The following is a 16,475-nucleotide window of genomic DNA, read 5'->3' on the forward strand; positions in this document are numbered from 1 at the left end:
AGTAATTTTTTCGGGACGCAAAGGTGATGAAGTACGTGTGGATTGCTGCCTGACCAATAACGCATATTGTGTTAATGGACGAAGCCATTAAGCCAGAAATTAGCTTCATCACTGAAGATGATTTTTCGATGAAAATCCGGATCAACATACGACCATTCTGGTGATCAAGCGGCTTCATAATCTTGCGTCAATTTGATCTTGTAAGGATGTAGGCCAAGATCTAATCGCAAAATTCGCCACAACGACATCACAGGGATGCCCAACGCTTGAAAACGACGTGTGAGAGACTGATTTTGGTCTTCCTCAATTGATGCGCTAGCGGTACCAATATTCTCGACACTACGTGCATTTCTTTGTCTCACTTTCACGGGAACATTTTGTACTATGCCTGTGAATTCAAATTTTTCCACTAGACGCTCAAATTTTGATCCGACAGCACGCTTACAACGACCATAAATTGGACGCAGCACTCTTAAAGTTGAAGCCACTGACTCTGAATTTCGGGAGCGGCGAACATTACTGAAGAGATATGTCAAAAGAGTCAAAAAAGCGGCAAAAATATGGCGTCGTTTGCTGTCCCTATCAGTCTACTTTTATAGTGTCCCTATTGAAAAACCCGTTATATACATACAACAGGTGATCCAAGTGGAGGTACTTTTTTCAATAGCAGCCGTTGCTGAGAGTGTACACGAAGACCGTGAAGAGTCGATTCGGCGCCGCTCGCAAACACTCGGACTGACGTGTGGAACGATTTGGCGCATTGTACGTCAAGATTTTAAATTTAAAGCGAACAAATTACATCTTGTGCAAGAACTGAAGCCGCTCGACCTTCCAAAGGGACATCGCTTCGCTCTATAGGATCGTGAAAAGTTCCAAGAAAATCCGACATTTTCGTGACAAATTTTGTTAAGCGATGAGGCCCATTTCTGGCTTAATGGGTATATAAACAAGCACAATTGGCGCATTTAGAACGAAGAGCAACCTGAAGAAATTCAAAAGCTGTCATTTCATCTAGAAAAAACAACGGTTTGGTGTGGTTTGTGAGACGGTGGAACCATCGGTCCATATTTCTTCAAAAATGATGCCGTTGAGAAGGAAATCGTCAATAGCGACCGTTATCGCGCCATGATAACCGACTATTTGATGCCTGAAATTGAAACTCGTGATCTCGACGACATTTAGTTTCAACAAAACAGCACCAAATCTCACACATCGCATCAATCATTGGATTTATAAAGAGATCAGTTCGGTCAGCAGATAATTTCACGTTTTGGGTCGATCGATTGGCCACCAAGATCGTGTGATATCGCACCATTGGACTTTTTCTGTGGGGATATGTAAAATCTAAAGTCTATACGGACAATGCCGCTTCGATTCAGGCCTTGGAGCAAAACATCAAGCGTGTCCTTCGCCTGTTAATAGTTAAAATGCTCGAACGAGTCACCGAAAATTGGGCTTAACGGATAGAATATCTGAGACGTAGCCGCGGCCAAAATTTGAAAGAGATAATCTTAAAAAAATAAAAGCGAAAGTATGTTCTTTCGAATGTTAATATACATTCCACATTAAATTTGAAGTTGCTGAGTTTTTTTTTTTTTTGGTTAAAAATTATTTACTCAATCGTCTACATTAAAGTCGTCGCTTTCAGAATATTTCCTTTTGATATTATGGACTTGTGCCAGTGCTTTTTCCAATGGTCGAACCCATTTACAGCTATTGGTCCATTTTTCGACCAGCAACTTTGAAAAATCACCAAGTCGAAAATGAACGAGATATGTCGTGAAATCAATATTCGTATGCGATTTTGCATCTTTCTGATTCCGTGGCTAAACGGCTCAATGTAACAATCTCAAAAAAAATTTTAAGCATCGAGTTTTTATTTTTATTATAAGCAAAATAAAAAGTTGAAATGAAATCAATGCAGCGGATCTAGGTGCCGCCGGAAATGGGTTAACTCTTGTTTTGGCCAGCAATTCCCAGACGACAGACAAAGGTAGTACTTGCTACAAATGCAGTAAGCAAGTATTTCAATGGCATGTATAACAATCAAATAAACGAAACTGACAATTGGACTCTCCAAACCCACGAAATTTTATATTCTGAACCCACCTCGTATATGAATCTAGGTAACTTAACCAATTTCATATATGTGACCTAGTCTACGAAAAGGGAGAAGGGAGCTAACGTGCGAAAACTAGTTTTCTGGGAAACAGCTGTTAAAAATCTCATCTTCCATCCGAATCAACTAAAAAGTGAAAATTGATTTTTTGACACCTAAGCCCCCTTTCCGTAGACCAGGTCACATATACATTTTAAGCAAAAGTAACCACAACCTATACAAAACATGAAAACATCAAAACTGGTAGCAGAAATTCTCATATGTGTATATAATATATAGATATTTTTGGTAAAGACTTTTCTTGAAGATTCATTACAAATTAAACAGTGACTAACTCGCTCGACACAAAAGTTGTCTATAACTTTTAATAAATGTATTTGAATTACAAATTAACTCACAAATGACAGCTAGTGGCAACACTATTAACGTTGCTAACGGTGAAACAGAGAGCCGACGCTCAAATGGGAACCGAAAGTAGTAGAGTAGAGAACATGAAAGGCAGAAATGGCAGAGAGCAAGCCATTGAAGCAAGACACTTGAAAGAAGCACACACCATAAAATTGGCAGCAACAACAAAGGAAAACTACAAAAATAACTTTATCGGCATTAATAAACGATGAGCAAATTGTCACGAACAACTGACACGAAAGGAGCGCCACCAACGAGCTAACGAATGCCAACCGAAGCGATTAAACGAGTAAGCTGAGCGCACGAGTAGTGGCGGTATGCCATTGCCAGTACCAGTGTCAGGCAGCTTCGAGTGGCAAAGTGACATTTGGAATTTATGTGTGGCGTGCAAAGGAGGAAATATCTAACGGTGCAACATATTAATACATAACTCTGGAAATTTCGGTACAACTGACAGTTTTTGTGTATTAAAATGTGAAATAATGTTGAAATCAAAACGCAATACTAAATAATAAATTAAAAGTTAACAATTTGAAAGTGTTAATACGGTTGAGTTAATATAAATTCGTCTGCAGATAATTTGCTATACGGAAAAATTTGTACGAGTGCGTAAGGAAAAAGGAAGAAAATATATGTATATATGTATATATATGAACAGCGCCGAGTGAAAGGTAGCTGGCGCAGAGAGCACAGCAATTACTCGCGACCCAACCCCGCTGTTTTGAACAGCAACAACAACAACAAATGCAACAGCAGCGGCCATAAAAATAAATATCAAATAAAAAATGGCTTAAGTGTGCGCACTCAGAGAGTGTATCTACATACGTGCGTGCGTATGTATGTGGGTGCGTGTAGGTAGGTAAGTGTGCGTGTAAGTTCGAGTGCTACAACTCCGATAACGGCAGTTCGGTCTGACCTTTTTAGCTTTTACTGCCCTCTGTGCACCTTGTAGCGACAGTCGGTCGGTCGGTCGGTCGGTTAGTGGCGGGGTGTTCATACTGTCATTTGGCGTATAACCGTTATCGAAGCGTGTATTTCGTACAAACCAAAGCGCTGCAAATCGGTAAATGTCTTCGTGTAGACTTGTCAAACGAAACACAAATGGAAAGTGATTTTAACGGTGATAAGTAATTGAAAGGAATTGAAGTTTTTTCATATGTATATATGTATGCATGATACCTGTACATACATAGCTAGTTTGTATACTTGTGCGGCGGCGAAATCTCAATCACCATAACTCCTAATCAATGAAAAAATGGTAACGATGACTTCAGAGGTGGACAAAACGCAAACTTCAATCGTCTTGGCTGCCAAGTCGGCAGCCGAAAGCGCCGCCAGTGCAAACAGTGCAATTGGGGGCGAGGAAATGGGCCACCGCCAACGCATAGCGCTTGAGGGTGGTGACAATGGTGAGGTTGCGGCGCAAACGCTTGCAGCAAGCAAAGTAACGAGCGGCGATAATTGTAATGAAGTGTCGGAAAAAATCGCAATCACAACAATAACTACAACAAATATGAAGCCATTAGAGTTGTCAAATGTGACAATTTCGATTGAATTGGCGAGCGAGGATGACTCCTCAACAGCTGCGACGCCTGCCACGGTCGCTGAAGCAGCTATATCTACAACAATAACACCGGCCACACCGGTAACGCCAACCACACCGCAAGGAGCAACGCCCAAAACGGTAGTTACGCCTGTCGTTGCGCCACCGCCTGCCACATCTACGAATACAGCTAATATATCAGCAACAACACCAACAGCAACAGCTGTAGAAGCGCCAGCACCAACAACTGCTACAACAACAAAAACAGAGAAAACAACTGCAGGCGTTGAGGCGGCGACAGCCACCAAGTGTAACGAAAAAACTACCATTACAGACACCACTAGTTTCACAATAAATGAAAATGTTGTTGTCAAAAGCGAAAACAGCAGCAACAACCATAAGACAACAACAAGCATCACAACAGCAAACGTTACAACAACTGTCACCGTTGCAACTACCGCCACAGTTGCAAGCGGCAAAACAATACTATCCACCAGCACCACCACTACATCATCACCAATATCATCATCGTCAGCGCCAAAGGTGAATTTCAACATGAACAGCGCCAACAGCACCACAAGCAATAGCACATGCACCTCGAGTACGAACAGCACCAGCAGTGTGACCAGCATGTCTACACCGGCTGCCGTGGGTGGCATCACTGGCAACGGCAGTGGCAATAGTGCCGCCAGTACCGGTTTGGGTGTGAGCAACAGTCACTATCATCATCAACATCATCAGCAGCAGCAGCAACAAAGCGCTCAACATGGGAAATCGTCGGCCAGCAGTGGCAGTGGTGGCGGCGCGGACGGCTCCCATACTGCGCTGCCTGGTGCGAAGCCTTCACTCACCACTGGCGCCATTCTAAATCACCCACAACAGCGTCGCAACGAAGATGCGCCCAATATTCTGGTGTACAAAAAGGTAATCAAAAAACAACAATACAAAAAGTCGCAAATATTTTATTAAACAGTTGGTGGTAGTCTTTAAGCGGATATTAGCTGCGTATGTTTAGTTTTTGTAGTGTATATTTATACTAAGCAACAGTTTTATCAAAACCCATTCCAATTCACCAAATGAAATTGTTGTATGTACAAACATACAGGCATGCAGTGTCTCCTAAGTGAAATTATATCAACAGAAAACGAGATGAGTTCATATGACACAGTAAATAGTAGAAAGGAGTTTCGGTGCTTAATATGTCCCATCACACACAGTAAACACTTAAAAGAAACATGTATTTTATTTTTGTACAAGGAATTCCTTCTTCTGGCAAAAAAGTACCCGGAAATTGTAAATAAAACGCAAAATATTGAATCATTCATCAATATCTATTTTATCGCCTTCAGTGTAATCCCTACCATATGTAATACACTTGTGCCACTAAATTTTACGAAAGACTTTTAATAAGCACTTTTTGGGATGGCCTTCCCTGCTTCAGAGAATTTTGTTTCCTCACTTCGATCGACTAAAACCGGCTTCCACGGAGCGGCAATTTCAGTTTGGGGAACAAGAAAAAATCACACGGAGCCAAATCTGGTGAATACGATGGTTGATCGATGGTATTCATTGAGTTTTTGGCTTTAGTTTCAGTCACAATCGTGGATCGATGCAATGATGCATTGTCATCGTGTAAAATCCATGATTTTTTCTTCCACAACTCCGGCCGTTTTCGACAGATGTTCTCACGGAAACGCCTCAATATGGACAAATAGAACTCCTTATTGACCGTCTGTCCCTCCGGAATAATTTCATAGTGCACCAAATCATCAATTTACCAATCACGAATATCGATAAAAACAATGAGCATCATCTTAATTTTTGGCGGCTGTGGCGTGACTTTTTTTGGTTTCGACTCGTTTTTTTCCTCCATTCCGATGTTTGTTGACTTGATTCCATGCCATAAACCCATGTCTCATCAGCAGTTATAATGCTCTCCATGAATGTGGGATCGGAATTCCAAAGAGTCCTGTCCTCTTTTTGAAAAACAATCAGCTTTATTGGGATGAGTCGATAAAGAACTTGTTTCATACCCAAAACATCCATCAAAATCATTCGAACGGACTCGCGAGAGATGTCGCTCTCTCTTGACATCTCCCTAACTATTGCCTGACGAGTTTCAAGCACCATATCCTTCATTTTTTTAATATTTTCATCAGTTGAAGAGGTCGAAGATAGTCCAGAACGAGGCATGTCTTCAACGATCTCTCGACCGTTTTTGAAGGCTCCGTACTACGCTTGTGATTTTGGATCACCGTTTTCCAACATTCGCAACGACTCCGTAAACGAAATTTGGTTAGAAATACAAATTTGAGACGAATTCTTTGAAGCACTACTGAGGTGCACCGACCTAAGCATGGTTATGTTTTTCTAAAATTGTTTCAGCTGACTTCAGGTTTGCTTAACATTCTTTTAAATATATGTTTTGTTCTATTCTTAGCAAAACACTGCTGAAAGCGTTGAAAAATACAAAAGTTGGTTCCAATCATGGTTGATGTTTTCCAATGCAACTTTTATTCAATGTGTGTTTTTAAAAGTAGAGGGTTTGATGAAGTCTGTCCCGTATTCTATCCGGAGATATATCTAATCACTTTTTAATAAACTTTTTTTAGCTTCTCTTAGACTGAGCAGTATTTTTTTCTTAAAAACAATAGCATTATCCTAATCTTTAGGTTAGGTTAATCTGGTAGGCCAATGAGCCACGCATAGACCAGTTTTGGTCTTTTGTGATACCAGATGAAGTTCATTTACTAAGTCCATGAGGAGTAGTCATTCTTTAGGGTGCCTGCGCCTGACGCGAATTTGAACAGTTTCTATGGCCTCACTACCGATATCTCCTTCATTGTACCTTACCGTTGGTACCCCAGATGCTTACAGCGTTTCCACCACACAGTAAACAGTTAGTATTCCGATTATGTTCCTAAAATCTCTTCTATTGAGTGTCAATAAGAATTTTGTTTACTTCCGATCTACCGTTTAGCACATAATTGTTGCAGTTTTGCACGCAGGTAGCTCGTTACATCCGGGTTTGATTTTCTTTACCATACTTCTGTCCAGATCATCGTATATGGGTTTCTCAATGTTGATCACGCTTTCGGGCGTTAGCCGTACACCATTCTTGGCAATCTCGTTCACTATTTCATTCCTTTCGATGCCTTTGTGGCCTGACACCTAGTAGAATTGAAGTTGGTTTCCTTAGTTCCGCAGACACTTCTGGCCGATATGCGATACGAGTTTATTGCCTTGATTGCTACTTGGCTGTCTACGTAGATGTTGGCTTTGGAATTGCCTGCAGGTGCATTAGAGGCCAGCTCTGCTCGTGACCTTTAGATGTCACAAGATTTCTTACTCTTTCTGGCCTGTCACCTACGCTTCCAGTTTTTGCATAATAGTCGGGACCTCCTTTCACAATTATACTAATACTTTGCAGTTTTTTAATACTCCTTAGGGACTTTTTTCGATAGAAAGGCTGCTTCAAAACGTTGTTTTTTTTTACTGAGCACTAACTTTTCTTATTTCACGGCACGATGTAACACAATAAGAAGATCAAAAAATCTTTGACGAATTAAACGTAAACACATTGAACATGCGTTAATTTGCAAAAAAAAAAACGTATTGATCAATTGATTAAATTAATTGATTTCATTGAAATAGATCACCACATTATTTTTGGTGTTTCTTCATTAGTACTTGTATACTATTTTTATCAAAGTCCAAAGCAATACACAGCTTTAGCCGAATATTCAATTAAAAGTAAAGAACATAATTTCAATAATTTAACCAAGGAAATAGTGAATATGTCATTTTTAACACATATATAATTTTCTTCATAATTCCATCTGCTTAAACAAAACTATTATCGCTTTTTTCACTACTGGCTTCCAAAGAGAATCAATCATTTTTAAAACACGGCACCGGCTTTGTTTCTTGTGGAATAAGTTAGATGGTGAAACACTGCTTTGAAACCTATTTCTCGCGACGAAAAACATTGTCAAATGCTATACTTTAAAATACGTCAAGTCCAAACATTTTTAACTATTCTGAGAGATTTCTACATGTTAATGGGAGTAGTAACCCCATATGTATATACTTAACATTAAAGCGAATGTTTAAAATAGTCTAATATAACGCTACGATTTTTAATTTTTCTGGTTTTTATAAAGCATCTGCTGGATGACTTCAATATTGGAACATTACTCATACGCCACGTTGGTTTTCAATTAAATATATTTTATCAACGTTTAACTTTGCCTATTGTAAAGTATTTACTTGAAGTTCACTTAGCAAAATAGCTAATTTGATGCTAACTCCATTACATTTCTTATAGAACATGTAATATATAGCCGCTGACAACTACATAATTAGAAACGCTCCCTTTTTTGTAGGTGGCTAATGAGTATAACCATATAAATATTTGATATACCGTTATTCATATTCCTAAAAGGCTTTCATTGTTCGTGTTACTCTATTTACTACTAAATTCAATCAGTTTTGTAATTGTAAAGTTAAAGTTCTTTTCATTTTTTCCCAAATAGTAAATGCGTTACGATATAGAAGATGAATCAAGTGCGACAGCTAATTAGAAACAGTTGTTTAAAGAACTAAAATTAGTCAATGTGTTAATTTTTATTAATAATATTATTGATTTCAGGTAAGGGTGTGTTTCAAAGTAGTGGTTTAAAATATTCAAGTTTTTTAATGAGGAATAGCTGCAGCTGTACACCTACCCTTTGCAGCTACATTTTTGACCTTCGTCGGTTTGGAAAGATGTGCAAAGAAATTTCGTATAAGGTCAAATGCTCAAAAAAATTGTTTTGAATGTCCTTAAGCATATACAGAATTTTAAAACTATTTTCAATATTGCACACAAAGAAAAAAACCAAAAACTGCTAAAGAAATAGACCACAGGATTAATACTATCTCGCGAAGAGACCCAAAAATGAGTTCCACTGACATTCTATATGAAATTCAAGGCGAATACAATGTCTAAATATCCAAGAGAACAATAGCCCGGCGTTTGGTCGAATCTAGACTTCACGGCAGGGCAGCACGCAGGAACCCACTTCTGACTAAAATTCGTAGAAACGACGCGTAGACTTTGCCAACTCTTATTGGTCTAAGACAAAAAATCAACGGCGGTATGTCGTTTGGAACGATATAACAAAAATTAATCGCTTAGGTCTTGATGATCAAAGATATGTTCGCTGTCCAATAATTCAAGAAATTGATTCTCGCTATGTTCCACGCGTAGTTGAGTATGGTGGAGGATCAATCATGGTGTGGGGATGTTTAATCTGAAATGGTGTTGATCCACTCCACTCCATAAGATTGATGGAATTTTAAACAAGGAGAAATACGTCGAAATCCTAAAAAAATGTCATGTTGCCATGGGCTGAGGAAAATTTGCCTGTTATAAGAAAGATAACAATTCAAACATACGTCTGAGTTGACACAAAAGTTTTTTAATGAAAATTCTATCAATGTTTTGGAGTGGGAATTGTCCAGCCCAGACTTAAATCCGTTAGAACATCTCTGAGTGATGTTAAAAGAGCTATATGTACCAAAAAAATATGATGTTCTTTGTGACGAAATTGACGGCATTGCAAGCTACACCATTGCCGCGCTGTTAGAGTCTTATAACGTCAATTCTGAATCGATGTGACGCAATAATAAAGTAAAAGAGATAACCAACAAAATTCTAACTGAAAGTAAGCAAGTTTTTGTAATATCATTATTTTTTGTTGATAAAATATTTTCGTGTCTAATTAGTTGTCGCACCCAAATCGTTGATTCCACATGTTTTTGTTAAAATCTTCAAAACAAACACGAATTTAAAAAAAATGTACTATTAGAGATTGAGTTTAACATAGGTTTCAATAAAATAAGTGACAATACAATAAATATACGTGATTTATTGGAAAATAATATCATTTACTTCAAAATAGGTGTCGTTTCTAATTAGTTGTCAACGGCTGTATATACATACCTATATACGTATATATGAGCAATAGCTTTTATTGAGGACAACGGGTGGTATGAGTAATTTATACAATGCCAAATTTTACTGCTCCCTATCGCTTAGTACCGACGAATGATAAAATTTCCTTCATTAAAATATTTATGTGAACTTGTTAGAGTAAACATAAACATATGCGGTATTCAATTTGTAAAATTTTTCGGTATGCCCGAGGACATCTTTAGATGAAGCAGATATACAGAACAGATATAATTTCTAATATATTACTGCTTCATTATGTTATATAAAATCCATATTAATTTCAAATTAAGCAGGTAAATTCGCATTACTAAAAAAATTATAACATAATCTGTAGTATGGCTTTCTTGCAAACCCACAGATGGAAGCAATTATTGAGAAGATGCAAGCGGAATCTACGGGTGTGGCGGTGCGCACTGTCAAAGCGTTTATGAGCAAAGTGCCGTCGGTCTTTACCGGTGCCGACTTAGTCGCTTGGATACTAAAGAACTTAGATGTTGAAGATGTGACTGAAGCATTGCACTTTGCGCATTTGCTTGCATCACATGGCTACATTTTCCCCATCGATGATCATCAGTTGACTGTGAAAAACGATGGCACTTTTTATAGGTGAGTAGGATTTGGATTTTATTGAATGTATGTGAATATAAAAAATATGTAAACGTGAACTTGTATATTAAAATTCATTCAATTTCACACAGATTTCAAACACCCTACTTCTGGCCATCAAATTGTTGGGAGCCTGAGAACACAGATTATGCCGTGTATCTGTGCAAGCGCACGATGCAGAACAAAACCCGACTGGAATTGGCCGATTACGAGGCGGAAAATTTAGCCAAACTACAGAAGATGTTCTCACGCAAATGGGAATTCATATTCATGCAGGTTGGTAGCCTACACATAAATTGAACATTTCCTTTGAATAACTACTATTAACTTCATAACAGGCGGAGTCACAAAGCAAAGTGGCCAAAAAACGTGATAAGCTCGAGCGCAAAGTATTGGACTCACAGGAGCGCGCCTTCTGGGATGTTCACCGACCAATGCCAGGCTGTGTAAATACAACCGAAATCGACATTAAGAAAGCATATCGACGTGGCGGTCACGGTTGCGGCACATCCGGCGGTGCTGTGGCCAAGAATCCCGTCGAACAGGTGACGCGTGTGATTGGTTTGCGCAAACAAAAGCTCGAGCGGCGCACAATAAAAGTGTCAAAGGCAGCCGAAGCGTAAGTCAAATTGGAATATTCAATTCAGATATAGTTTGGTGCTCATTTATAATGGTGCTATCATTTATAACACAGTTTGGTTGCCTACTACGAGCAATACAATGAATTTGATTACTTTATAACATCACCCGAGTTGCCAAATCCTTGGCAAACGGACAGCACTGAAATGTGGGATGCGGAACGTAACTCGTAAGTAGCATACCTATATAATTAAGGGTGTTGAGATAAATGGTTGTGGTATTATAAGTATAGTTAGGTATTAAGGCTTATTAGAAATGATTAGTTTAGTTCGGAAGTAATCAATATTCTTTTCATATCGGTATTAGAGGGAATATGGACCACTTTCAACATTTTCAAGAAAACACGTTAACTTCGGCTCCATTGAAACTATAATACACTTCATAGGCCTTTTTTTATTGCATAAAAGGGTATAAAATATCTTTAACTTGATTTTGATCGATAAGTTTGTATGGCAGCTATATCCAATACATGTCCGATTTCTTCAGAGATTATAACGGTGCTTTGGAAAATGATTTCTGCCAAATTTTGCGAATATATTTTGTCAAATAAAAAAGTTTTCTATACAAGGACTTGATTTTGATCGGTCAATTCGTATGACAGCTATATCTAGTCGTTAACCGATCTCCATAATTTCTTCAGAGAACACCTATACAGTTCTGGAAAATAACCTTTGCCAAATTTCGTTAAGATATCTTCTCAAATAAAAAAGTTGTCTCAGTTGTCAGTTCGTATGGCAGCTGTATCCAATAGTTGTCCGTTCCTAACCATTTCTTCGAAGATTGTAGCGGAGTTTTGGAAAATAGCCTCTGCCGAATTTCGTGAAGACATCTTCCCAAATATTACAACAAAAATTTCAAAAAAAAAATAATTTCTCACCTACAGAAAAGAAGTACCTTTGCGTCATGTAAAACGTTGGGGCTTCAGTTTACGTGAGCTACTAAACGATCCCGTTGGACGTGAGCAATTCACGAAATTTCTCGAAAAGGAATACAGTGGCGAGAATTTAAAGTAAGTAAACAGTAATAAATTGCCAAAAAAATATTACTACTAATAATATGCGCTCTTCTATCGTACAGGTTTTGGGAGTCGGTGCAACAGATGAAAACACTACCACAATCTGAAATCAAAGAAGCAATACACAAAATCTGGCAAGAGTTTCTCGCACCCGATGCACCCTGTCCGGTGAATGTGGACTCGAAATCAGTGGAATTGGCACGTGAGGCCGTCAACGCCGTGAATGGGCCGAATCGCTGGTGTTTCGATGTGGCCGCTGCGCATGTCTATCACCTCATGAAGAGTGATTCGTATTCCCGTTATTTGCGCTCGGATATGTATAAAGATTATTTGAACTGTTCGCGTAAGAAAATCAAATCAATACCAAATTTATTCGGTGTGAAGCGTTAGGCTGGGCATAGAAAGAACTCTACGGAGAGTGAGGGCGTGATTTATTGTCGCAGTAAATGAAATTGTTTAACTACTAATGTACTTTATACCGTCACACAGCTTGTTATTTTTAAGTATGCAGCTTAAAAGCTACGGATTATTGAGAAAAGGAATTGAATAGATTGTTTATGGTTGAGCATATTTTTTTTGTTGTTAACAATTAACTATTTATATTTTTATAGACTTAATATTTATATTCGCAGCAGAAACTATTAAATTTTAGTTAGTTTTATAATATGTGGCATTAACCGGTTAAAGCGCTTATTACAACAAATATTTTTGTTATACAGCTTTCGACTCCCTTTAGTATAGTTTTTCAATGAAAAAAAAAAGAAATAATAGGCACATTTGTTAAACTAATAAAGAAGAAGTAAATGTAAACTAATTTAGGCAAATTGTAATAACTTCTGGAAATCGCATACGTAAATATCTGGTGCATTTCTTGGAGTAATATTATCACAAAGGCAAAATAGCTGAATTGGTGTAGACGCATGTCGCATGAATACATACATACATATACATATTACATGATTACTTGTTTGCAGATGAATACACTAAGTACATAAGTTTGTACATACATAAAAATAAAATATGAAAATACATAGAGTTATAGCATATATGTCTAAATGTTAATTGTACTATGGTATGTAATTGAAAACAGCATACATATACATACATATTAAAAATGTTCAATGTTTTGAGCATTTTCAAGAATAAACTGCCAATGCTTATTTAATTTGTTTGTATGTATGTATATAAGCGGTAAAATTCATGGATAACATATTAAGGTAAACCACAATTTTTATTGCTAATATTCAGGGTTGCAATTAATACATTAAACAAGTAAAAAAAAAGTGCTAGGTTCCGGACGTTACCGAAGATTTCATACCCTAGCAACTAGCTGCGATGAAAGCCTGGGAAATATTGAGTAGTCGAAAAAGTCTTTTCGTATTTCTCAGTAGATGTCGTTGCACTCGTATGTATATCTCTAGTTCTACCAATCACATTGTGTCATACCATATAGTGTTGGAAAGGTGAGATTTTAAGCTTAACTAAAAATAAATAAAATTCGGGGAAGTTGAAAAAAAGTTACAACTGTTCAAAAATTAGTGAAAATAATGAAAAAACTCGCTATGTTTTTAACTTTTTGTGTAAAAAACGGGAAGAATGCTACGCAAGCCACCAATGAAATTTGTGAAGTTTACGGAGACGATGACATATCAGTTCGTCTAGCACAACAATGATTCGCTCGCTTCCCTTCTGGAAATTTCGATTTACACTGATTAAAGTTTTATACTGATGGAATAATATTTCTAGCGGAAAAATGGCAAAAAGTGCTCGAAAAAAAATATACATATTTGTATAAATTAAAAAAGAAAAATAAGTTTAAGTTTGATTAGAAATGCGAAAATACTTTTTCGACTCACCAATATGTTTTGGTGGTGGCAAAACTTTATTTTAAAAATCTTGTGAAAGAATTCAACATTCCTTGTTCGACAAAATCTCACATACTGGCCTAGCGATCCTCGAAAAAGACCAGTGCTGCTGGATTTTGTCGTGTATAAAGGCATATCACAACATCAACTTCACATTAAGGAGAGCTTTGACTTAAACTTTGATCACTCGCCAATAAGAGTAACGTTTGGGACTACTGTGTCGAGTACGGAAAAACCATACAAAACTAATACACAAAATACTGATACAGCAGCATTCCGAAATCGAGCTAGTTTGAATATACTACTCGTAAATACTAGCCATGATATTTACTAAGCAGTTGAAAAGCTTATAATTGCTATCCATTAAGCGGGATTTCTTTTCACTGCACAATCAAGTGCTGATGAATTCAAAAAAATGTAACTTTCCATTGAATTAAGACGGCTGATCAGCGAAGAGAAGAGAATACTCAAGAAAAAGTGGCGAAAGTAGTTCGAAGTCCTCTTAACAAACGAATTTTAAACAAGATAATTAACGATTTGAAGTGCAAATTGCGGAAAGTAAAATACCAAGAAACAGCAGAATATCTAAGAAATCTGTGGAAGGCAACCAAATATTTAAAGAGGCCTACCAGAAAAAACACAATTATTGAAAATAGTTATGGTGTCAGATGCAGAGATAATCAAGAGAAAGCCGAAGCATTTGCACTCCATTTGCATTCAGTTTTTCGACCGAACGTTATTCCTGATAATGAAAGCACTGCTGAAGTACAAAACTTTCTAGAACCGCTTTGACAAATGAGTTTGGAGAGAACATTTTTAACATCATTCTCTATCGCACTATGGAAGCTTTTTTGTTTTTATTTTTAAATCATCCTATTTTTTTTCTACGAGAACTGTGAAAAAAGTTCCGAAGTCGATAATTTTTGTTCAAACCGCCGCCATTTTTACAAATTAAAAAAAAAACACAAAAAAAAGCTCCCATAGCGCGATAGCGACTTTTTTACAGATTAATAATCTTTTTGAAATTTTTGCTTTATATCAAAATTACGACCGCAATCTTGGACATCGTACAGGACCATTTTTACCTGTCATTTCAACTATTATACACCCAATAAATAAACATTAAATCCTCATACATACCTCACTCACATTAAATCGTATTCGTCATTAAGGTATTTATTTAAAAAAAAAATCTTGAAATCAGTGATTTTTCGGAGGGTTACACCCAGACGATTTCTTAAGCGCTAAGCCCCATATTTTGTCAGAACGCTTGCTCCCTTAATTTCACTAAAATATCGCACATTTTGACCAATCCAAACGGATTAAAGACAAGTGGGATGTCGAAAATCACTATATAAAGAATATTGGGGCAGAAAAAGCCTGTGCTGATTGCACAATTTTTTGACATTACTCAGGTGTACGCGAGAACACTATTTCACGCAAATTTATCAACATACACGGTATAAACTCGATTTTTCCAAAATTCTTTACTGACTTAAGCACTTAATAACCGTTTATTTATCCACATCAAGAAGAACTAGAACAAATTCAATATTAACCGTTCGTTCATTCGATAGACGTAAAGCTTTCTGAAAAGCTACTGAATGAATAGTTTAGTGTTGGACAACACGTTTTGAGCTCTTGTTGATTTTCGTGCAAACCGGAAAAAGAACAATTCGACACCCAAATTACTAATAGTACATACATATCTAGAGAATTTAAAGTGTAATTAAGAGAAAAAAGAGGCATCAAATTATAATTTTATAAATGAAAATATACAAAAGAGAAAAAAGAACCAACGCTTCATTCAAAATATCTACAACTGAAAAACTTTTTTCACCTTTTCTGGTGCATCAAATAAAGCTAGACGTATTTCAAAGGTATGTAATTATAAATTGTTCAAATGGGTAAGTCTACAAAATAATAAACTGGTTATAATGGTTGCTTGACAAATTAAAAGCGAAAGCTACGTAAGATGGCGCAAAATTCATTAAGGTCGAAAAGCTTAAATAGCGAATACGAAATAAAAAGTTTAGATTATAAATAATAAATATGTCCATCTCTTCCACAACTGTAACGGGTTTTACTGTTCAATGGATAAATGTTTACTTGTCAAATGAATTTTATAAAATATATCTTCTAAGATAATAAACTACAAGTGAGTTTCTCACACCCATCGGATGCATTTTACTTTCCTGTCTTCAAATATGGTTATGACTTTTTATATATGGTATATGTAGGTATATGTAAATATGAGATGTATAGTATATATATTGGAACAA

General features: G+C 37.0%; 1 protein-coding gene across 2 annotated transcripts; it reads left to right on the forward strand.

The window, feature by feature from the left end:
- The first annotated feature begins 2,871 nt into the window (after positions 1 to 2,871).
- Positions 2,872 to 13,493, forward strand: LOC126759838 (regulator of G-protein signaling 7). Of its 2 annotated transcripts, none has more exons than XM_050474994.1 (7): positions 2,872 to 4,994; positions 10,403 to 10,674; positions 10,767 to 10,950; positions 11,013 to 11,293; positions 11,369 to 11,482; positions 12,197 to 12,322; positions 12,391 to 13,493. In XM_050474994.1, exons 1-7 carry the CDS (start codon positions 3,783 to 3,785, stop codon positions 12,716 to 12,718), a joined length of 2,517 nt encoding a protein of 838 aa, XP_050330951.1. In that variant the 5' UTR covers positions 2,872 to 3,782; the 3' UTR covers positions 12,719 to 13,493. The 2 variants fall into 2 exon arrangements, with proteins under 2 accessions (XP_050330951.1, XP_050330952.1); XM_050474995.1 differs by having other exon boundaries at positions 2,873 to 4,994; positions 10,427 to 10,674.
- The last annotated feature ends 2,982 nt before the right edge of the window (positions 13,494 to 16,475 follow it).

This window comes from Bactrocera neohumeralis, chromosome 5, assembly GCF_024586455.1.
Source record: "Bactrocera neohumeralis isolate Rockhampton chromosome 5, APGP_CSIRO_Bneo_wtdbg2-racon-allhic-juicebox.fasta_v2, whole genome shotgun sequence".
Lineage (NCBI taxonomy): Eukaryota > Metazoa > Arthropoda > Insecta > Diptera > Tephritidae > Bactrocera > Bactrocera neohumeralis.

What these genes read in the sequence shown, in the direction of transcription:
- LOC126759838 (XM_050474994.1), top strand. Translation starts at nt 3,783, where the DNA reads ATGGTAACGATGACTTCAGAGGTGGACAAAACGCAAACTTCAATCGTC. An exon ending in GGGAATTCATATTCATGCAG is followed by an intron (nt 10,951 to 11,012) that starts GTTGGTAGCCTA and finishes ACTTCATAACAG; the next exon opens with GCGGAGTCACAAAGCAAAGT. An exon ending in GTGTCAAAGGCAGCCGAAGC is followed by an intron (nt 11,294 to 11,368) that starts GTAAGTCAAATT and finishes TTTATAACACAG; the next exon opens with TTTGGTTGCCTACTACGAGC.